At 41.0% G+C, this 22,670-nt stretch overlaps 1 protein-coding gene across 3 annotated transcripts in view; it reads right to left on the bottom strand.

Moving 5' to 3' along the window:
• sema3d (sema domain, immunoglobulin domain (Ig), short basic domain, secreted, (semaphorin) 3D) overlaps positions 1-22,670 on the bottom strand; it is a 37,200-nt gene that overhangs the window by 8,735 nt on the left and 5,795 nt on the right. Inside the window, exons 1-15 of one of the 3 annotated variants that reach the window (XM_034684796.1) lie at positions 19,176-19,278; positions 18,798-19,056; positions 13,979-14,139; positions 11,840-11,902; positions 11,570-11,689; positions 11,383-11,476; positions 9,881-10,009; positions 6,589-6,725; positions 4,959-5,073; positions 4,596-4,665; positions 4,364-4,508; positions 3,469-3,691; positions 2,804-2,892; positions 2,114-2,155; positions 1,257-1,414 (exon numbers count right to left, since the gene is read on the bottom strand). In XM_034684796.1, the coding sequence (XP_034540687.1) occupies positions 1,257-1,414; positions 2,114-2,155; positions 2,804-2,892; positions 3,469-3,691; positions 4,364-4,508; positions 4,596-4,665; positions 4,959-5,073; positions 6,589-6,725; positions 9,881-10,009; positions 11,383-11,476; positions 11,570-11,689; positions 11,840-11,902; positions 13,979-14,139; positions 18,798-19,005 (1,754 nt within the window). In that variant the 5' untranslated portion in view covers positions 19,006-19,056; positions 19,176-19,278. Of the gene's footprint in view, positions 1-1,256; positions 1,415-2,113; positions 2,156-2,803; positions 2,893-3,468; positions 3,692-4,363; positions 4,509-4,595; positions 4,666-4,958; positions 5,074-6,588; positions 6,726-9,880; positions 10,010-11,382; positions 11,477-11,569; positions 11,690-11,839; positions 11,903-13,978; positions 14,140-14,267; positions 14,344-18,797; positions 19,057-19,175; positions 19,279-22,670 lie in introns of those variants that run through there. The other 2 variants (XM_034684795.1, XM_034684797.1) reach the window with 2 other exon arrangements.

Here is a 22,670-nt window from a genome sequence, read left to right on the forward strand (position 1 = left end):
CCTCTAACTGTGGGGTGTACATTCTGCAGAGCCTCAGTTTGTGCAAGCTGGCACGCAAACAACAGGACAGAAACAGACATACATTATGTATGCACAAACATGCTTATGCACCTCAAGGACTGCACTCTAGAGGAGTGGGACGACAGTAACATTAATCAGCTGAGGTTGAACAATTCTAATCAATGCTTAAAGTGAGCATACCCTAAGGCAAGGAAAACTGCTCAAGAGCTCCAGAGGACCAAAAGAAAACATGTTCAGCTCTATGAAAACCATCTGACGGCATTAGCATAAAGAATACACACACACACACACACACACACACACACACACACACACACACACACACACACACACACACACACACACACACACACACACACACACAAGTGTTCAGTACAAAGAGTCAAAGCAGTTAAAAAAACACAACTCTTCCTGTACTTTCTACATTTGATTACAAAGAGATTTATTTATGTAAACTTGTTTGATGAATGGGGCCCAAATTCTGTGTGATATCTGATATCACATAAGTGATGGGAAGTGGAAACTAAATGGTGACTTTAATAGAACTTACATGGTATGCAACCTAAAATTTTAAGTGTAAAATACACTAATTCAATCATTCATGGTATTACATCATAAGTAGTTATGTGTGATCTGGAGGAAGTTCAAAATGAAATGCACTTTTTATTCTACTGTCCATCATATCATGATCTCAGGTGCCTCCTTTTCAACAAAATATCAGAAAACTGTCCTGATTTGTTTTGCATGTCTGATGAAGATAGACTTCAGTATCTGTGTACACACAAAGTGTTCCAGTTTGCTCAGTTTGTGTTAAATGCTGTTCAGCAGCGTAGGGGCACACTCTATGTCTGATTCAGTTGTTGTCACTGTCAAATGTCTGAAGTGTACCACTATACTTTTTAATTACTTTAGGTCATTGCTGGACATGTGCAGCATTGTAACTGCTCTCTTCTTTTTCTTTTTCTTTTTCTTCGTATGTTGTTGCTCCTATTTTGTTTTGTCTCTGTAGTATTTTGTAAGTCCATATGGGCTGGACACCTTTTCGGTGCATGACACAATGAATAATAAATAAATAAACTCAACTCAACTCAACTCAACTCAACTCCACTATGTAAATTAGAAGTGGGGTCAACACCAGTGCATCCACAGGCTCTGACATAAAGTAACTCACGCTTTGGCTGATACTACATCCTAAATACAATGTGGCAAAGGGAACTTTGTGGATTGTAGCATACCTCTTGGATGCTGGGATATATCTTGAGCATGTGTGTCCGTCCCAGGCGCAGTAGGGGTCCCTTGCTAGGCAGCATTCAGCACAGGCTTGACCATATAGGTGACATCTACTGAGTGAAACCTGGGCCAGACCTTCACTTGAACCCACGAAGAGCTGTTGCTAGAATGAAATACACACCACACACTGCTTTAGGGATGGCAGACATACAGATCACTTTCAATGTCAGGTTTACTTTCCATGAAGAAAATTAATTTCATGTAAGTGGGAGAATATATAAAGTTAAAGTATAGCTACAGTTGCACTATTTTTAACTCATTAAGATAAAAGAAAAATGCGTGACACTAAACACGAAATCTCTTCCTTCTTCATCAAAACTTCGTATTAAAATGATAAAAACCTTAAACAAGTAATTGTATAAGTCCTCAATGTGAGGAATGTACACAAACATTACTCAAAGGATCCGCTTGAACTTGTCTGGAGTTAAGGAGATTCCTCAACAGAACTTAATACAACCACAAGGAAGACTAACAAGCATGTACACACACACACACACACACACACACACACACAGGTCATACACTGCAGAGATTAATGGATGCTGTGATTGGGGCTGAAGTGTCTACTGACACCACTGACCCCTAACATAATGAAGCAGAAGTGGTACGGGGTGCTAAGGGGAAACAGTGAAAACAGAGGAGAGTGAAAAATGAATGAAAATGAATGGTATGAGGTTAGAAAACAGTATGTCTCCTGCCAAATTAAGCATACGAAAGACTGCTGTGAATGCAGGTTGCAGAGAACAAGAGAAGACATGCAGAGATGAAGCAGGAATAGGACGAATGAGAAAAAAAGCCCAACCTGTTTTGAAGACATCTCTATGCTGAGGATGGGAGTGGAAGCCTGTGAAGAGAAAAAGAGACAAACGAATAGATTAATAAACACAGCAATACACATCAGCAAATGAAAACAATGGCTGTTTTCGAAACGGCCTGCTACATACTACCTACTAATGTAGTAGACAGTAGGTACTGCCTACTACATACTGCGTTTGAATTTAGTATGTAGTATGACTGTTCTGTTCGATCTGTGTTGAAGTACGCTGGGCCAGACGTCACTGAATTTCCGTTTTTTTGGAATGCGGAAGTAAAAAACGGCCAAGCTGATAGAGAAACTGTTTCTTTAGCATCCACTTATGATTTAAAAGGTTAGGAAGTGGTTTATATGAAATTTAATAATTTTCGCAGCACCTAAAAACTTGGTTCCCCCCGTCACAAAAATAAGAGAACAGAAAAAGCAGAACGAGCGCTGTGCGTTGTGGGCAGACTGGTCCGATGCATACTGAGAAATGTTCCCGAATCAGTAGACATCCAGAGAGTTTTGACGTACCGCAGATTTTGTTCTTGTTCACACACTACTTACTACATACTGAATCTTGGCCAAATCAGTACGTACTGTTAGTATAGTAGGCGGTTTTGAAAACAGCCAATGTGTGCGCTAGGTTTTGTTTTGGTGGATTTTTGTGTGCGTGTAGTTATGTTCTTCACAAACCTGGAAAACTTGCAGTTCCTCAAGCACCACTTCTTCTGTTGACCAGTTGTCTTGAGTGATGCTCACCACCTTCAGAACTGAGCCAGCATCTATGACGAAGAGAGAGACAGTAGAAGTAGAGGTGATTGGGACGAATACAAAATAATCACATGTGTTCATTGCTCATTTAGCATGAATCAAGCCATCCAGTCACAAAGACGTACTGTATTGTTTTTACATGCAATACATTGAGCCCGTTTGGTCCACACACTCATACCCTTCTCCTAGTATTCAACAAGAACTCCATACTGGACATGTCTCAGATTTGTAGTTTAAGTGTGTTAGTTTCTGTTGTACAAATAAGAGAATGCTAGCCAAAATGTCAGTCAAAAATTGTCATTTTAAAGCAGGTCAAAAGAAATGTTTAAGTCCCCCATTGTTGGAATTAAATATGCTTAGGTAGAACTACTTCATAAGGGTCCAATTTCAAGGAATTAATTGATTGCCCGCAGCCAATCAGAATCAACTTTTTATCTAGACCATGGTGTAACAAGTGTTAAATATGCAAAACAGTATCAACAAAGTCTGTCAAAAGCTGAGGACAATTCCTGGTGATCTAGTGCCCTCTGCTGGTGAATCATGAAACTTCAGGACAGGCTGTGGGAGTGAAGAAAAGGGAGTCTCACCTGTTCCCAGGAACATGACCTCGTAATGTCCATCCTCTGCCATTACTCTGTCCACCACAATCTGAGTCAGGGTATAGTCCACTCTGACACGTGTGAACACGGGTCGTCCAGTCAGCGGGTAAACAGAGCGATACATGAGAGGGTGGAATCGAATGAAGCTGACCACCTCATCTGGGAAGTCTTTGGTGGTCTTGATCCTGGGGTCATATGTTTTACTGGGACACTGGAGATGAAAGTAAAAATATGTTGATATAGTGTGCACATTTCACAGTTTTAAGGGTGATCCCCTTTCTTTCTATTCCTTTAGTCACTGTATTACTTGTCTCTTTTTATAAAACTGTATTTTATTATATTTTATTGTATTTTATATTTGAATTTTAGATATTTAAAAGCTGGAAGAGAGAAACAGCATCTCGTTTTTCCTGTATGTCTCGTATATACAGTGAAAATTGACAATAAAAACCTTTGAATCTTGAGCTTTGAATCTCAATTCTAACAGTGTGCAGGTGCATGTCTCCCTCTGGTGGTCAAATAAAGAACAACGGGAGGCAGAGCACATCTGGCACATCTGTGTCACTCCTGCTCCCTTTCTTTGTGTATAATACAGCTCACTCAGCTTTACACATGAGGCAATCTTTATAATCCGGTTTCTCCCCTTGATTACATTTTAAACAACTAAAATAAGAGTCTGATTAACATGTGGAGCAACCTCATCAAATCAAAGGCTATGTGAGCATGTATAGCCTGCAGCATCATAAACATTTCACCCTTAAATTAATCTGTTACATTTGGTCAATGTTTGTTTTTTGTAATTAGCATGCACAATGAGGAGTGTTTCCATCTTCTTTGTGAAATGCAAGTTATTTTTCACAAAAGTAAGTGCTTGTCTGCATACCGTTCCAGGACGAGGGTAAGGTATCCTCCCCTCGTATTCAACCCATCGGTGGTCAGGCCCTTCCTTGTGGGCATAAGGTCCGTTAAAGACAGCCCGTATGTCTTCCATGCTGTAGACACATACAGCTGACCCACGGAAAACCGAGCTAAGCGCAAAGCAGAAAGAGGAGAGCAGTTTAGTAATAAAGAAGTAAAAATGGTGTTGATGGTGGTGTGATAAACACTTCACTTACCTTGAGGTGGTGAAGACTGCGTACACTTTAGGGTTCTTGTCATCTCTCGTAGGAAGCAGAAAAACATCCTCTGTTAGAAAGAAGAAGGAGAACAGGAGGGTTATTTTTATGACCTTTCTGTGCAGTGAGAAGTATTTCTTGCACTAACATCTTTATTCAATTTCAAGCAGCAACTATGGTCTCAAATATTAGACCGTCGTTGCTGCTTAATATTAAATAAAAACTATGCCTGCAAGGACTCCTGCCACTGCTGGTGCAATTATAAATTCTCTCTATCTCTTGAATTCACTCAGACTAGTTCCTGGAATACAGAACTGTGTTTATTGGCCTAGATTTTCACTCTTGAGTTTTACTGTCACTTACGGAGCTCATCAAAGTGTGTGTCCACTCCATCTGGTCCGGGGATGGAACACACAAGTCTGGTTTTGAGGAAGGTGGTCCATTTGTTGGTCAGACTCCTCAGCCCACCTACATCATTCTGAAACACAAGAACATAAACTGTAACAAAATACTCAGACTCAGCATTGTGAAGCTGTCCAATATGGCTCAAAGACAACCACAATAAATAATACACGGACTAAACCACAATTTGACAGTAATCCATCTAAAAGACTTGCACTGATTTGGCGGCACTCATTAGGAAAATAAACAGGTGAAACACATGACTCTAGCTCTATTATCTGGCACAAAAGAGCCCTTCTAGTTAGGGTAATGACAGTGTGGAGTAATTGCAGAGGTAGAAGAAAAAGGAAAGAGCGGAAACAGCAAGAGAGGAGGGGGAACATCAAAGGGAAAGAGAAACAAATGGAAGTGCAGTGTTGGACGCAAACCTTAAACCTTGTTATCTTAGCATATGAATTGCTGTTTTAAGTAGCGACCCCTGATTGAGCTCTGGTTAGAGCATTCAAGTGCTCCTCTTTGTGATGCTCACAAAACTTAAGAGAGCCTCCCTATTAAAGTTGGCCAGCGCACCGACTAAGCGGTATCATAAAGACCGTTAAGGTTCAACACACAGAATAATGCACTTATGATCAAGAGGCAAAAAAAAAATCTAAGAACTTAATGAGAATTTTTTTCACAAAGGTGATAATCTTCAAAGAGGACTGACGTGAAGTGCCCCTGATTCCTTTAACATGCAGGGAAAAACACACTCAAAGATAATGAAAGTGGAGGAGGAAAAATACAAAGACCAGGAGAGAGAGACAGCAGGGAGAGACAGGGAAAAAGAGAGAGCTGAAATCCTGAGGATTCTCCATGCAGTCTGCTTTACAGCTTACTCCCAAGTCATAAAGATGCCGAAAGCTTTTCTCTAAGAATGTAGCATTAGTCCACTGAATGCTAATAGCAAACTGCTGTGTGGGCAACTCTCATTTAGAAGACGAATGCCACACTGTATCATGCAAAATATATAACGCAATGGTACCAGAAATGTAAGCTCTGTCAGGCAAGGTACATCTATTTAATGTCATGATACTGATTCAATGTATGGTGCTGCAACAAAATATTCAGTTTTAGTAAACTTTTATTAGAGACGATGACAAAGATTTTTCAACAACACCAACCCCATTGACCATTTAGGCAGAAGCACCACTGCCACATCAGCAGAGCACAAAAGGGCTGAAAGCATGAATGACTGCCCCTGACAGTCTTTCTGATGATTACAAGGAAAGAATGTATCAGGAAGGCCTCCTCTTGGGGGACATAAAACAATCCTGCTGGGGCCCAACAAAAGGATCATTTTCCAATCAGATCACTGCTGGAGTTATGAATCCACCACACACTGGAAAAAGTCCTTCACTCTCACTGTCTTTCTCTATTGTCCCATCATGATGCAGGGAGTTTTATCGTCCTACAGTATGCTAGTTGGGACTTTTACACTTCCATCCCCTTCTTCCTCCTTTGCTTGTTCAACCATCCTTCACACTCTGGCCTCCCCTTCCTATGTCTCCGAAAACTCCTCAACTTTCACCACTTCTTCTGTGTAATATCTCACCTTGCACACACGAGCCACTCGGGACACGACGCTCTTATCGCTACCTTCCCACGACACCTCACGGAAGAAAAAGTATATCTTGTCATCGTCTGGGTTGTAGGTGTCTGCAATGGGATGAGCAGATATAAACCTGGCCTCTAAAGACAGGGGAGGAAAAAAGAGAGAGAAGGGAGAAGGGTGTTAAAATGAGACAGGTAATGTCTTTACCATGAGCTGTAACCTTGAGGTGGCACTGCTTTTAGCACTTGTTCAGTTACAACTTAGCTGTACTTTGACAGAAAGACCAGATTTATTACCAGTTCTGTATACTAAGCCAAGGATTGGGGTACAATACTTAAATCTGCTGTTAGGCTGATGCATGGACCAGCAAATTGATTTATTATGTTAAATAAAGGTGGTTTAAAGCTCCTGTTAGAAGTTTTAGACTGGTTATTAAACTAACAGTGATGCATTTTTATGATCTACTAAAGCAAACAAGACCATCAATAACAAGACTGACCACATCTATATCTCAATGTCTGTGCAGTGAGTGATACATTTAACTGCAGAAAAAAACCCAAACATGACATTTTTGTCTGAAAACATGACTTGCACTTACAGGAAAAAATCTGCAAAGATGTAAAAGGTACAGTTTTGACCACAGGGGTGCCCAAACTGACATAAGCAAAAAGTTCCTTACAGGAAATTTAATATAATAATAATAATAATAATAATAATAATAATAATAATAATAATAATAATAATAATAATAATAATAATAATAATGAACTTAATTTATATAGGTTACAAAGTGCTTCACAACAAAAAAAACAGAATTACAAAGCATGAAAACGGTGCAAACAGGGTGGAGAGCAAATTCAAGAATAAGGGGTGGAGAAATGCCTTCTTATATAAAAATGTTTTTTGGTGAGGATTTAAAAGCAGTTAAGGTTGTGGACTGTCTAATTGTCAGTGTCAGGGAGTTCCACAAACTTGGAGCTTTGATTGAAAAGGCCCGGTCACCTTTTGTTTTAAGGCGTGATCTTGGCACAACCAGCAGAGATGCATCCACAGACCTGAGGGGCCGCCTAGGCACATAGGGGGTTAAAAGGTTGCTTAAATAGTTTGGGGCCTGTCCATTTAAAATTTCAAAAGTAATCAATAAGATCTTAAAATCGACAAGATAAACAGTAGGCTTTAACCCTTTAGTCAAGTAAAACATAAATTTAATGTAAGACCAAGTGCTGGCTCTACAGCTTGGACTGTGTCCACCAACAACTAAAGAAAAGTGAGGATTTCTAGCTGCAAAAATGCTCCATTATGTTAATAATTTCATCACCTCTTTGGTTTGTCTGTGTTTTAGGTAAGCTACCTGCTGCAGCTGGAAATGAGAGTGATTAAATTGCTGTTAATAAAAAATGAAATTTAAAGTGATTATTAAAAGCCATAGATGGAGGACATGAAAGCTCACCAAAAGTAAAGCCAAAATATTTGGTGCTCCCCCTAATGACAGACTGCAGTATAGCTCATATTGTCCGCCATCTCCATGCTCACATAGGTCAAACTTGTACAGTGACTTACAAGGGCAGATTATCTGTAGTGGCCCAAGCAGTATTTATCAGGAGAAACTTGCTATAAATGCTAAAACCACATGCAGAAGTCCAAAATAAACAAAATGGTGAAAACACACAGTAAAAAGCCAGCAGATGTGCTTCAAGTGCAATAACAGTGGAAATTCAAAAACACATCAAATCAGAAAACAACTGCAAAAAGGAAAACGCTTTCAATCAGACTACACAGCAGAACTGCTCCAGGTCTGTGTGGGCGCTCAGAGGAGGAAAGAGAGGCTCTGAATTTATCACTTATGAGACCACATAACGATAAACGGCAGCGTTTAGCTGACTACCTGATGTCGGGCTCTAAGTAAGAGGGTGCGCTGGTGTTTATTTTCCTGAACACCAATGGAACTTCAATGATGCTTCAGCATTACTTTAGTACATTGAGAGGAGGTACAGAATCTTTTTCCATTGTAATATACAGCCAGTGGCAAGAACAAATTAGGTAGCAAAGAAGCTAAATGTTCCATTTCTTAAAACAAAAATATTCTTATTGTAGTTTAAAAAATGAAAAATAATGCTTTGAGCATTAAGTTCTTTGAGAATATATAAAATTCAATGCATGCATCCCAAATCTTTATCTAAAATCTTAATCTGCAAAGTATTGGTATCAAGAGCTGTCGAATGACTATCGAAAAACAATTACTGTAGTACAACACTGTAACACGAGTAGGAATAAGCTCTTTAAATAACACCGGAGGGTTTCTGCACTGATCTTGTGTGTATCAAGACATCAGGGAAATAATGGCTTAACGTGACAAGATATTTTTAGAACAAAGAATTACAACCTCTTCATAATGTAGGTCATATCATTGAGGAACGTAAACTGAGAGCAGCATGTTATCGTCTATGTTTTGGCCAAGGAGGGGAGGGACAAGTCCAAAAGCTTTTTGCAGTGACATTACATCAACATTATCTCAACCCCTAGAAGCTGAGCCAAGCACCAGAGGGTGATTCCCTGACTGGAACAACTTAATGTCCAACTGCTAACACTTAGGACAGGGGGTCATTGTCAAAGAGATGTTCCATGGGCTCACAGGGAACAGAAACACTGCAAGAAATTACATGCTCTTATTCTCTTCTTTGCCCGCCCAGGGCCAACACATGCTGGGAGAGAGAGACGTCATTCCTCCAAACATCTCTGACTGTGTGGTTATAAAATGTGGAGACCATGTGTAAGGATTTAGCTGCTGGGGACAACTGCTTATACACGACAACCCATCACTGGCTGTAAAACACTGGAGACAGGAGATGTATACAAAAAGAGAAGACACCCTCCTCAGTGATGACTGTGTGTGTGTGTGTGTGTGTGTGTGTGTGTGTGTGTGTGTGTGTGTGTGTGTGTGTGTGTGTGTGTGTGTGTGTGTGTGTGTGTGTTAGGCGTGTGTGTGTGTGTGTGTGTGTGTGCTAGTGCGTGACGCGGTTGTGTGACTAAGGGTTCAGTCGTGAACTTTGTGGCACACTGTAAATTCCCCTGTAGGTGTGGTCCCTGTTCAGCTTTGGCATTCATATAAAAGTTCCAGAGAAATGAATAAGTGGGCTGTTTCCTCTGCACAGGAATGCCAATAACCATCCTGAGGGCACAGAGAGGCTCTTTGTATCAGTGGAGAGGCTGCAAGTTTGGAAAAAAAAAAAGCAATAACAAGTTTTGAGTGCACTCAGCGTGTTAATTTGGATATGTGCAAGCATGTGTGTACCATTGATCCAGTAGTCTTCAGAGATATCTGTGCGTATGTAGTGCTGGTCAGGTGGAGGTCCGAGGGAGCGTGTGAATGTGGTGTCTTTGCCCAGGAAGTCTGAAGATGTGCCCACATACAGGTACTGATCTGGAAAGTTAACAGAAAAAGGAATTAACCATTACTTTAGTATATATAGAGACGAATGAAGAGCATTAAGCTCATGAATGTAAAGAAAGAGTCAGAAAGAAGTGGCTTCTTTCTTCCACTTTTTTTTTTACCATTTTAACAACAGTGAATCTACATAAAAACACAGCTTGAGAAATACAGTATCTCACAAAAGTGAGTACACCCCTCACACTTCTTCTAAAGATGATGCACAAGAAACCTGCAAACAACTTACTAAAGACAGCAGACTAAGGACATGGACCACTGGAACCATGTCTTGTGGTCTGATGAGACCAAGATAAACGTATTTGGTTCAGATGGTGTCAAGTGAGTGTGGCGGCAACCCGGTGAGGAGTGCAAAGACAAGTGTGTCTTGCCTACAGTCAAGCATGGTGGTGGGAGTGTCATGGTCTGGGGCTGCATGAGTGCTGCCGGCACTGGGGAGCTACAGTTCATTGAGGGAACCATGAATGCCAACATGTACTGTGACATACTGAAGCAGAGCATGATGCCCTCCCTTCAAAAACTGGGCTGCAGGGCAGTATTCAAACATGATAACGACCCCAAACACATCCACAAGATGGCCACTGCCTTGCTAAAGAAGCTGAGGATAAAGGAGATGGAGTGGCCAAACATATCTCCAGACCTAAACCCTATTGAGCATCTGTGGGGCATCCTCAAAAGGAAGGTGGAGGAGTGCAAGTTCTCTAACATCCACCAGCTCCGTGATGTTGTCATGGAGGAGTGAAAGAGGATTCCAGTGGCAACCTGTGAAGCTCTGGTGAACTCCATGCCCAAGAGGGTTAAGGCAGTGCTGGAAAATAATGGCACTTTGGGCCTAATTTGGACATTTTCACTTAGGGGTGGACTCACTTTTGTTGCCAATGGTTTAGACAATAATGGCTGTGTGTTGAGTTATTTTTAGGGGACAGTAAATTTACACTGTAATACAAGATGTACACCTACTACTTTACATTGTATCAAAGCTTCATTTCTTCAGTGTTGTCCCATGAAACGATATAATAAAATATTTGCAGAAATGTGAGGGGTGTACTCACTTTTGTGAGATACTGTACTTAAAGAAACAAACGTGATAATGAGCTAAGACTCAGTAACGTGCTGTTTACACTTTCCTGTCAGATGACTTATTTTGCTTCCTGGGAAATTTCTGCTTGCCTCTAACAAGGCCAAAAGTATTTGCAAAAATATTTTTTGGTGAAAAAAAGATGCACTCAAACAACTTAGTGGAGACTTGAGGAGAAACAAATTGTATTCCTTGGTAAAGAGAAAATTCTGGTGCATGAGAGATAAGGCAGCAGAGGACTACTTTAGTGTTGTGTGACGACTCATCTTACCTGTGAGGATTGAGGTGAATGGCTGCAAGGGATCAAAAGGACATTTCAATCTGCCAGACTCCACTGTGTTAGACAGCAGCTGGAACACGCCGTCCTGAGACGAAAAGGAAGACATATTACACTTTCAAACTCCTAAACTTGTGCTATAATCATTTCTGCTGGGTTTGCTGACTCATATCTACTTTACCTCTCTGCGTCCGGTGATTTCAATGAAAGAGCAGCTGGGGTGGAAGGCTCCAGTTCCACATGCATATACATGTGTTCGATTGTAGTTGTGGAGGACCCTGATAAAGTTAGCACACTCCACCTAGCACAGCAGGGGCAGAAAAAGAGCAAAGTATTACATTAAGTCTGACAGAACAGGTGTACTTTATATTATGACACATACTGGTGTTCAACCCTCGAAGAATCTTTGTGACGTTTTTGTGAAAAAGTGAATTTCCTTGGAAGCACTTACATTTGCATTTTTGCCTGCCAGTCTGCACATTTCTACTCGGTCCCGGGGAGCAGGCCAGTGAATCTAAGTACGGATAAAGAAAAGGAGTTATATTTAAATCTCATCATATAGCATGTTGGCCTTTTTGAATTTTCCATTCAAAATGCCACTATAATTCATATTTTTAAGGTGAGAGCTTTATCTACAAAAAACAACCAGATGATCGTATGGCACTTTATACCTGTTTAAGCCAATAAAACAACAATATAATGTCTGTCAATCTGTACCAGCTTTAAAATTCATTAGCCAGACTTACCAAGGAGGCTGCATGATACTTTGGTTACTTAGCTTTAAGTGTTTTTTAAAGAAGAATATAAAATTTTATGGAGCACTTTAAAGCGCACCACTGAGAAAGTTCCTGACCCCAAAACCTATCGGAGCCTGTGTGCCCAAGATCCTTCAGTGGCTCTTTTGTAGTATCAGGAGAATTGGCCCTTGCCATTGGGGCTCCTCAATTCTGAAACAAACTGCACACAGGGCTGGGCTGGATTTGTGTTTATGTTTTACTTAGATTTTTAGTTAGTATTTTGCTCACTTTTGGTCTGTGCATTTTCAAGTGGTGGTGTAATTTTTATTCAAAAGCGCTAGATTAAAAATTGAGTACTGGCGAAATGTTCCCTCCATGCCTCTCCCCCTCCAACACCATAGGGATTATTAAAGAACTGGTCTCAGTAATGCGATAACTGACTCCTCCTGGTGCTGGTACGAGTATAACATTCGGCATCCCTTCAACGTACCCCAGCATCCATGTTCACACATGTGTTATAACAGGCTTATGTGCTTAGCCTGTTACATCGCCTAAATCCTACCATGGAGAGCTATCACCAAACTTACTCATGGGTCAACAGAGGCGGAGCACGCATGCAAATGCACCACAGCAATTATTGAAACATCTCATGATTTCAAATCATTGCATGCCACTGAGGAATTCATACAGAAAACCATTGTGCAGTATGATGTGATGACTCGGCACTGTTTGATTGAAGGTTCTGAAATGTGTAAGTAAGTTACGATCAGTGGCCTTGTTTCACCTTTAGCATTCGTAGAAATTCAAAGATTGCAGTATAAGTTTTAGTGAAGCAGCTATCTCTATAAAATCAAGGTAGAAACAGCTGGAATGCTTAGGAGCAGTATATTTCAGTTTGTTTTAGTGCCCCAGGGTCTCTTTTCAGGTATGCCTCTTCATTAACAGATAAACACTGCATTTCTAGATCAAATTCACTGCCAAGCTTTAGTCCCAAAAGGCAGAGCGAGTAAGGCTTTTGTTGCATATCTCCTTGGCATCAGTTTCGATGACCAAGGAGGCAACACAAAAGCAACACTTTGAGAGCAAGACGAAGAGTTAAAACAACCTGATAAAAATCAAATAAACACACTGTTTCCCCTCTTCAGTATTAACCTCAGCTGCATAAACACACACTCACATCTACAAACTTACAACATGTGGCATCAGTCCAAATGCATTTGGTTGCTTGTGTATATGTCTGAGCATGAGCATGCACACTCTGCCCTCTAACAGGATGGCCCTGACCTCACCAGACGGACACTTTCAGACTGCTGTTGACTGAGAGGGGAGCTCTTCTTTAAAACAAAACACAGCTGAGTGCATTTCAGCTTAGAAACACCACACAGTAATGGAAGAAAATACCTTACATCATCCTACTTAATGGATAGACAGGTATATAAGTGCTCTGAGCTGGGGCTAAATGAGTGTCTCTTAAATAATGAGCCATTCACAGTAAATAACAGAGGTTGTTAGCATGTCTCAAGTGACTCCAAGCCCTGAGTTTGCATGTCTGGGGACTGGTGTGTAGGGGAGATACTCTGTCTCCTGTTAAAACTTGAATTTCTTCCAGCACTAGCCTCCTGTCACAGGGTGTGGAGAGTCTTGAAGCTGCTGTAAACACTCTAGAGTCTACCTAAACAACCCTTCAAGTAAAGTAAATGGCCTGAACAGCTACATAACAAAACTCTGCTGTTTATTTATCACACCAGACTCATTCTTGACCTTGTTTTTTCCACCCTTAGAACTGAGATTGCATTGTTCGGTATCCATTATTTTGTTTATTTCTAGTATAGCTTCTTGCCAGCTTAGCAGACCTTTCTTGGGGCTTTGGCCAGATTGTCAGGGTCCAGAAGGTAGATGTGATCCTGGGCTCCAAATAGAAGACGACCCCTCTCTTCATCTAACAGGATTGAGTGGGAGTGCAGGCCATCAGAGGGGCCTAAAAACATAGACAGGCTGCCGGCTTGCAGCAGTTCTGGTCCGGAGAGAGAGAGAGAGAGAGAGAGAGAGAGAAACAGAGAAAGAAAGATTAATAAAGCCCTGCAGCACATTTCCCCTATCTTGTATTGAATTACACTTATGCTGCTATTTTGGCAAGATTACCCTGTCAAGCTTAGTTCTTTTTCTTAAAATCACTCATGACCAAATCAAAATACAAGCATTGGGTTTCCTCTTTCAGAGCAAGACGTGTCTTGGCTTGGCTTGAAACCATCTAATCCTCTGTGGTTCAACACCTTCGCTACAGATGCTGATACAGAAGAGACACAGTAGCTAAGAATTTGACAGTGCTGTACTTCAGTGAATGCATGATCAGATATCATTATGAGGGTACTTTCATAACTTCTTCATTGACCGTGAAGATGTCATGGTTGATTTTTAATTTTTTTGTAAAACTAGCTGTCTCAGTCTGCATCTGTATAAACCGAAGTTGAGGCTAGTGGCGCGCGGCATATGCGGTAGATGGTATAAATGATATGAATTCAGTCTACGGTAGAGATTTGGACTCTACCCACCAATCGCGATAACACTTGTTGATGACGTCATCGTACCTGCCTCCGTGTAAAAATGGCTTCAGGCACATAGACCACGGGGCAGGAGGAGCTTGTTAAAAAAAACGGTGCTACGTCAGTGATTTGGACTTGGTTCAGATTTCAAAAGTCGGATAGTGAGCAGAAAACATCATTTGCAAGATGTGTCGAGTGACAGTGCCTGCAAACAAAGGTAACACGGGCTATTTGTTCTACCATCTAAAAACAAAACATGTCCTCGAGCATGAGGAGAGCCAGAGGATGCGCTCCATTCAAATGCCCAGTCAGACTCTGAACACAGGAGGGAAGAAAAAAGTTTGTCCTAAAGAGTACTCCCTATGATAAAAAGAGTAATCATTGGACGGACATTACAAAAGCCATTACGATACACTTGTGCAAAGACATGGTCCCTTTCCAAACAGTGGAACCCAGTGGGTTTCAAGACATGATTAAAACCCTTGATCCACGATACGTAGTGCCGAGCCGCAAGTATTTTAATGAAACAGAAATGCCCAAACTGTGCGGCCAACTCCGAGAGAAAGTTGAAAAAGACCTCCGTGAGTAGTTGTACTGTTTTTATTTAAAATATCAGCAAAGTTGTTTGTTCGTTTGCACTATTTTGCACCATAGAGTGCTGAGTTTTATTTTGAGTTTTGAGATCTGCACAATAAATGTTCTCAAAATTATATTATGTCTATTTTTGTTTCTTTTTTTGTTGTTTTTTACTTTAATGAATTTAGCTTCGCTAAGGGACTATATAATTGTTACAATAGTTTACATCGCGGTATATACCGATACCGTGAAGGGATTCAATTTATACCACAATATGAATTTTAGTTCATATCGCACAGCACTAGTTGAGGCTTTGGCACAACTTGAGTGTCACAGGCAATATGATACACGATCATAAAAGAGCTGTGGGATACCTGCTGTTCATCTTTAAGATGATGGTCAAGTTTGCCGTTTATTTCTATATTATTACATGTGGTTAATACTTTAAATACACTGCAAAAAACACCTAAAATATACTGTTGACTATATCTTCAGTTGATAAACTTTGACCTATTACATTTTCAATTTCGGGGAGCTGAACACTGACTACATTTTCAGTTCAGTATTGTGTCCTTGATCTCGCTGATCTTGAGGAAATCTCCTCTATCACCAGCTTCTTTTCACTGCGCCAGTATAGCAACATGCCCTGGATAAACACAGGCTCAATGTGGGGGAGTCCTGTGGGAGTCACTCTGAAAGGATTGACATTGTGATTACCCTCTTGGTGTGAAGGATTGGAGAGGTTACCAACCTTCAATATTTGAACTTCAAGGAGCTCTCTACACCACGCAATCCTGCTTAATACCTCATCCTATACACAGCCTCACACACACACTTTCTCTTGGCCCCCCCACACATGCTCATATCTCCCACTCCTACACATACATCATGCCCAAAGCAGACTAAACCCTACAGAGAGATTAGGCCTGCTAGCCCTCGGCTAACGTTAATCTGTTCTGTAAACAAGCCCATTGAAACAGCCTGCTTAGCTGTTGCCACTTAGAATAGAGCTCTACACCTTTCTGCAATGAAGAGAGCCCCCTACTACTATTGATTAGCTCCTCTGCTGGAGATGGGAGGCTGTTCCATTCACATTATTATTTAAGTAAGGCATCCCAGCACTGGCTTACTGCCAACAGGTTTAGACTTGACTGATAAAGTAAATCCAGACTCTTTAATACTTTAAAATCTACTTTCTAGACTTCTAGACCACCTAAAGCAGGATGAGTGAGCTAAAGCTACGTCAACCACACAATTGCCCGAAGACAGAGTGAAACAACAGAAGGAATTGAAAACATATAATAATGTAATGATTCTTGATGTACTTGCAGGGAGAAGAGTGACATCATTTAAGTATGAATAAGTCAAACTGATGATTGTACTCTGCATTTAAGCTAGATGAGATGAGGTCACTGTCTTCCTGATGCATGTTCACAGCCTCAGTCTGCCATTAATATGCAGCATGGGATGTTCTGACCATGGTTTCAGACTACACACAGTGACATCGCAGCCAGGTCGATATGTTAAAGAAACAGTAATATCTATAAGAAACTGACGACCACATGAACGCTCATTTAAAGCACTCAGATATGTTTGGACATGCTGTTTATAGACATGTTTTTCTAATGAAATGGAGGTTAGTATTAAGCAACTGTTCACAAGTAGAAGATATACAGTATGTCCAACACATTATCTTGATTGATAAACTGTAGCCTTCCATTAAAACAAGCCACAACACTATGATGAGAATGCATGTGGTGTAATTAGATACCATTGGTTGCACATTAAGAATACAGGGCAGAACAACAATCTGTAGGCGCAGCGTATTAAAACTACACTGAAAGCCAGATGAGTATGCTTTTTATTTGGCAGGAGGCCACACGTCCGTGTTTTGACTCTGAGTGAAACTTGAACTTGTGCCTAAAGATTTGTTTTTCAGAGGAAAATGTACAAGTTTGGAGTGGAGAGCAGTTGTTTTGGAGGTGTTCACTCAATCGGGAATAATTTCACTTTGATGGTTTCCCCTCTCACTCATTGGAGGCCGATTAGATGTGATGTTTGAAGAGTGATCACTGCTGGCTGGTGTTACTTTTGATGAGTGCGCACCGATGACATGATGTGTGCATGATGTGTGCATGATGTGTGCACCGAGTTGGAGTTGATTTTGCTTTTGATTGATTCTCTTCTTTCAGTGTGAAAGGACTGAAAATGGACATTGTTCCACTGCTTTAATTGGTGGTCCAAAGGAAACCAATGCATAGTCAGACATTTGTTCTCCTGAATGAACTGTAAAGTTTTGTCAGCCGTGCTCAGAGTCAAAGCCAAGAGACACACCCTGATAGAGTATAAAAAAATTCTGTCCCAAATTTGTGACCTCATTAAAATGTACTCATGTGCAGTGCTTTGTTTTATCTGCTGGTCGGTTTGGAACAAACATAAAATGAGACGAACTTAGCTAAGTACCAGTCTAACTGCTGAGTAAACACTGTCCCTTACAATCATTATTCCTGCAGCTACTTTCATGTATTTCTGTTGGAAACCCAGGACATATATGACATATGTCTATTTCCAGCTATACTGGGATTTGGAAGCCTTTCACCAGAGGAGAGCTTTCAGAAGTCGGAGTCAAAGCGAGTTTACTTTTAGGTCACAGTGGGGATTCACTTTTATGGAGCACGACTGAAGTTCATTTGTGTGGTTCCTTGTGGCTGATGCATAGCATGAGGGACGAGGACTTTGAAGTAAAGTTTGCACTGGAGTGTAGAACAGGTTTTAAGGGGAGCAATAATTTAGCTTTCCTCTGGTGGTACTGAGCAAACAGACTAAGGAAAGGCAAAACCAAGAACATGGAGACATTGGTCTATGTAGGGACTGGTCAATATATACATGTAAGATTCAATGACAGTGTCCACTGGATGTGGAGTATTGAAAAAAGACATCACTACACCCTATTTTATTGTAATTGACTGCAGGTTTCTGTAATAGGATATGAGTGACAGAATGAAGAGATTAAGTTCTTGTTTCACAAAAAAGTGTCCATTCTTGTGCCCATCAAACTGAAATACTGAGTTAGCTAATGGATCTGTAAGTGTGTCTCAAATCTCTAACTGGACTTCCACTTTACAGCAATGTTTCAGAGACCATTTGTTTTAACAGTGCAACTGAGTCTACTAATCCCTCTTTATTTTCCCTCTTGGCTGTGTGCACAAAGCCGCAAGAGAAACAGAGACAAAATGTTGCAGAGAAAGAAAAATGATCTGGATGTATGACTGGCTAAAAGACTAACAGAGAAAAGGGGATTAAGAAAAGAAAATGTAGAGGAATCAGGTGGGTCAAAGCAGTCGTATATCACATGTAACTGTAAATATAACCTCAGCAAGGGCAAGTGCACTGGTGATGAATGTTGTCTGCCTGACTTCAAATTTTAAGAATGACTTAATTTGCTCTCTGACTACCCTGGACACAATCAGAAAAAATATAGTAGTTTTAAAGTAAATGTAAAAATGTACCCGCTATAATTAAGCAGAAAATCCAGCAATATTTCTCTTCTTACCTCTGTGGCTGAGTGTGACCCTTGGGACACTTTGTTTGATGCTCGCTCCAAAGGGGATGGTGGCCAACAACATCAGTCCCACTAATGGGACCCCTGGATGGGACAGTACCTTAATCCTCTTCCCTTTACCACCATAATTACTGCCAGACACGCAGCACTGAGCCCCAACCTCATCCAGATTCTGATTCAAAGAGTCTTCTCCCCTCATGGTGTGTGGAGTGGTCTTGTTCCGTTTTCACTCTGTCCTTCTCTGCGAACCCTGGAGGGAGACCCGAGAAGAGAGTTAAGCTTGGGAGGAGCAATCAAATCATGTGCGTGTGTGTGAGAGTGTGTGCGCACCCCTACAGTCTCATCTAACTTCACACAGGATATGCTTACAGGTTTGTGTTAGGACTATTGGGCTGTTTCACCATGGAGCCCCACAGGCATGTCTCCTCTCTTTACCCATCATACATCAGCTGTTGCCTGTCTTTGCCTTCCCTTTTGTATCGTCTTTAAATCTGTTAGCCCAAAACAAAGGTCAGGCTCACAAAGCAGTCACATTCTCCAATCTTTCAACCCGCCATGCCCTCTTTCAGTTTCTCTCTCTCCTCTGTCATCTTTTGACTGGGTTAACTCATTGAAGTCTTCAGCTAAATGATACTAGCCAATAGATTTGGAATTGGCCAATGACCCTGTCAGCTCCTTCTTTATGTCCTGTAAAAAATGAACCATGTCCTGGTTAGGACTTCACAGTGTGTTAAAGAGGCTTGAAGCACAGACATTAATTCAGACTCAATGAAAAGTAAGCTGTGTGAGGGAACAGTCATGGGAACACTCGCTGGCTTTTCTGTTACGATGTGCCCTTATTAGACATGGGACTGACTGGAATTACTGTGGCAGATGCTGGGTTATTTTCAGTGATGTAACTTCAAGGTTTAAACATCAGCTGCTTGCACATAGCAATTCTTCATCAGTGCTATATTAAAGTTCTGCTGTCATCCCGCCTTTGTACTAACACACTGAACTGTGCAACGGCATAATATTGGTGTCCCAGTGTGTGTTATAGTGTTGCGGACACATGAGAGGCAATGCATGTAAACACATGGTGGGAGATCCACATACACACACACACACAGACATGCACACAGATACACACACACACACACACACACACACACACACACACACACACACACACACACACACGCATACACACACACACACATACACACACACGCACAGACACATATACAGTACACACACACACATACACACACACACACACACACACACACACACGCACACACACACACACACACACACACACACACACAGTGCTGTCCTGCCAGTTCCTTTACTACCTCTTACAGCAGCCCGGAGGTGCAACAACTTCACCCCACCATGAAGCCTCTGTGTGTTACACACTGCAGACAAGTCGTAATACGGCTGTAAATATCTTGCTTTGCACTGCAATTTAAGAGCCTACTGTAAACCTGCAAATATGATAGTGTTGAGAAGCCATCCATTTATGCAAAGTTCATAGTACATTTTAACCCTACCCTAAATCCCAGTTTTTGTGTATGTGGTGCACCACCCCACCAAAGACCTTTCCAATTGAGTTTTAACAGTGTTTTTTTTTTTAACATTTTCAATAGCCATCTGCATACCAACTAACCAAGTGCTCAATAAAGAAATCTATCCGTTTGCCTCCCCTTCAAAAGACCAGATTGCTACATCTCCCTCATTACTTTCCTGCCACTCATCTCAGATAACACACATCAACCTGTCTTGTGACAACATAAACAATGTCTACCTAGATTAATTGATCCAGTGCGCCACCCACATTCACATACCCCCAAATACTGAGACAAAGCCTGTTGTGTAGAGCAGTTGAGTGCACCAGCTAGAAATGGTATAAGATGACGTTCAGAGCAAAAACATTAATCCGAACACAGGCATACTCTTTGTATGGCATGAGTTAATTAAGAAATGCACACTGTCTGACAGATACAAATGTAAATGCACATCTTATATCAGCTCATGTTTTTATCTACACAGTTTTGTCATCCCGTGTTTCACAATTGCGTTCATGACTGAAAATCAGGGCAGAGTGGCACCCATCCAAATGTTCTAACCAGAGAGGATTAGACCCTGATAAACAGACTTCTGTTTATCTAAGATGACAAATTGAGGCACCTTCACACCTTCAGGGTTAGAAATACAGATATAGAGCTGTGTGTGACAGATGAGCAAACAGCAAAGAGAGTGAGGAAGTGTGAAGCTTTAAGTCTGTGCAGACTTCACACTCTCTGTGAGCGACAGTGATAGTGCCAGACGTGGTGGGGTTCATCTCCACTACACTTTCTTCAGGGGAGCAGTGACGTGATTTCACCCTTGTGAGTGGTGTTCGGGTAATGTATCTGTCTTTACCACTTGAGTGCCCACATCTATCAGGAGTATAGACCCTTGCAGCACGCCACACAAAGGAGAAGAAAAGGAGCATTAAAACACCATCTGGTGAGAAAAGGATGACAACGGCAGATTGTCACACAGGAAAAGACACAATATGTGTTGCTAGTAAGTCAATACTGCAGAAAGAGTGGTTAATAGAGATGAGAAGAGAGATAAGGTAAAAAAAAAATGGGAGAGTGGGAGGTGTAAACGAGTAGAAACAGACAGCTTGTGCCATGTGGGTTAAGCTAACACTCCTGTTTCCTGACGGCTAGAGTCCCTGTTGTCTTTGGCAGAATGGCCGGCACACGGTGCAGGGGGTGATGGGAAACAATCCTGATGGTGATGGTGACAGATTTAAAGCTAGCAGCCGATACGGTGCTGCTGGCTTCTGATCTTAGCCATACAGGATCTCATATATGTCAGCTTGTCAGATATATTGCCTTGTTTGAGTTTGAAGTCAACATCAAATGAAATCAGCAAAATAGAATGATCCCAAACCAAAACATTAAGATGCTGGGCTCAGATTTTTGAATAATAGAACTTTTAAATGACAGAATATCCCCTGTGGAAGTTATCAGCCAACATGAGTACGGAGCAGATGGTGAAGAAGTGCTCCGGCCATGGGCATTCACACACAGAGGCCACCCCTAATGAGGCATTTAGCAGCACCCAAGTGTCCTGCAGAGCACTCTATTATCAAACCCTCCATCTCCACAGGACAGAGAGCATTAGTGCAGTTATTTGTCTTTATTCCCTGGCCACAGGCACTGACCTGGCAGAACAACATAGGTAATTGTTTCTAACTCTTGAAACATTTGTTGTTTTTCTTGGTTACAGTCAATCATCTGTTTTCACATTGCATTAGAGCAAGCATGTAACTCCCCTGTGAGGCCGAGAGAGTTCATGTCTCACAGGGAAAATACAAGACAGCCCCACTATTTGTGTTTTCACTGCATACAAACTACAAAGAATACACAAGGAGCATTACATTTTAAGTTGTTCTGGTAGCTATAACTCATGTTGTAGATGGCAGTAAAGAAGGTAAAACAGCACTGTTCAAATACAGACAAGCACCACTCTTATTGGTAATATTGTGGCACTGTTTTATAGTGTATATGTTAAAAAAGAGTATTTTATTTCACTTTTTATGAATACATAAAAGAAAAAACCTGTCAGCTCTGTGTCCACAGGCTACTAATAAAAGAGGTATTATTGATCTTAAAGGTCCAACATGAATATATCTTCCAACTTCTGTCTGAACCATTTAGCTCCAACAATGTTAACATGACATATTTAGTACATATCTCACTGTGTTTAACTGTACCCTGTGAATGAACTGCTTGTGGTGAATATGAAACATGTGATCCTGTAGGGATGAAAGATTGTTCTGGACTCAGATCAAAAACCTCAACCTACATAAACTTAAATTTTTTGGCA

This window comes from Notolabrus celidotus, chromosome 6, assembly GCF_009762535.1.
Source record: "Notolabrus celidotus isolate fNotCel1 chromosome 6, fNotCel1.pri, whole genome shotgun sequence".
In the NCBI taxonomy this organism is placed as follows: Eukaryota; Metazoa; Chordata; class Actinopteri; order Labriformes; family Labridae; genus Notolabrus; species Notolabrus celidotus.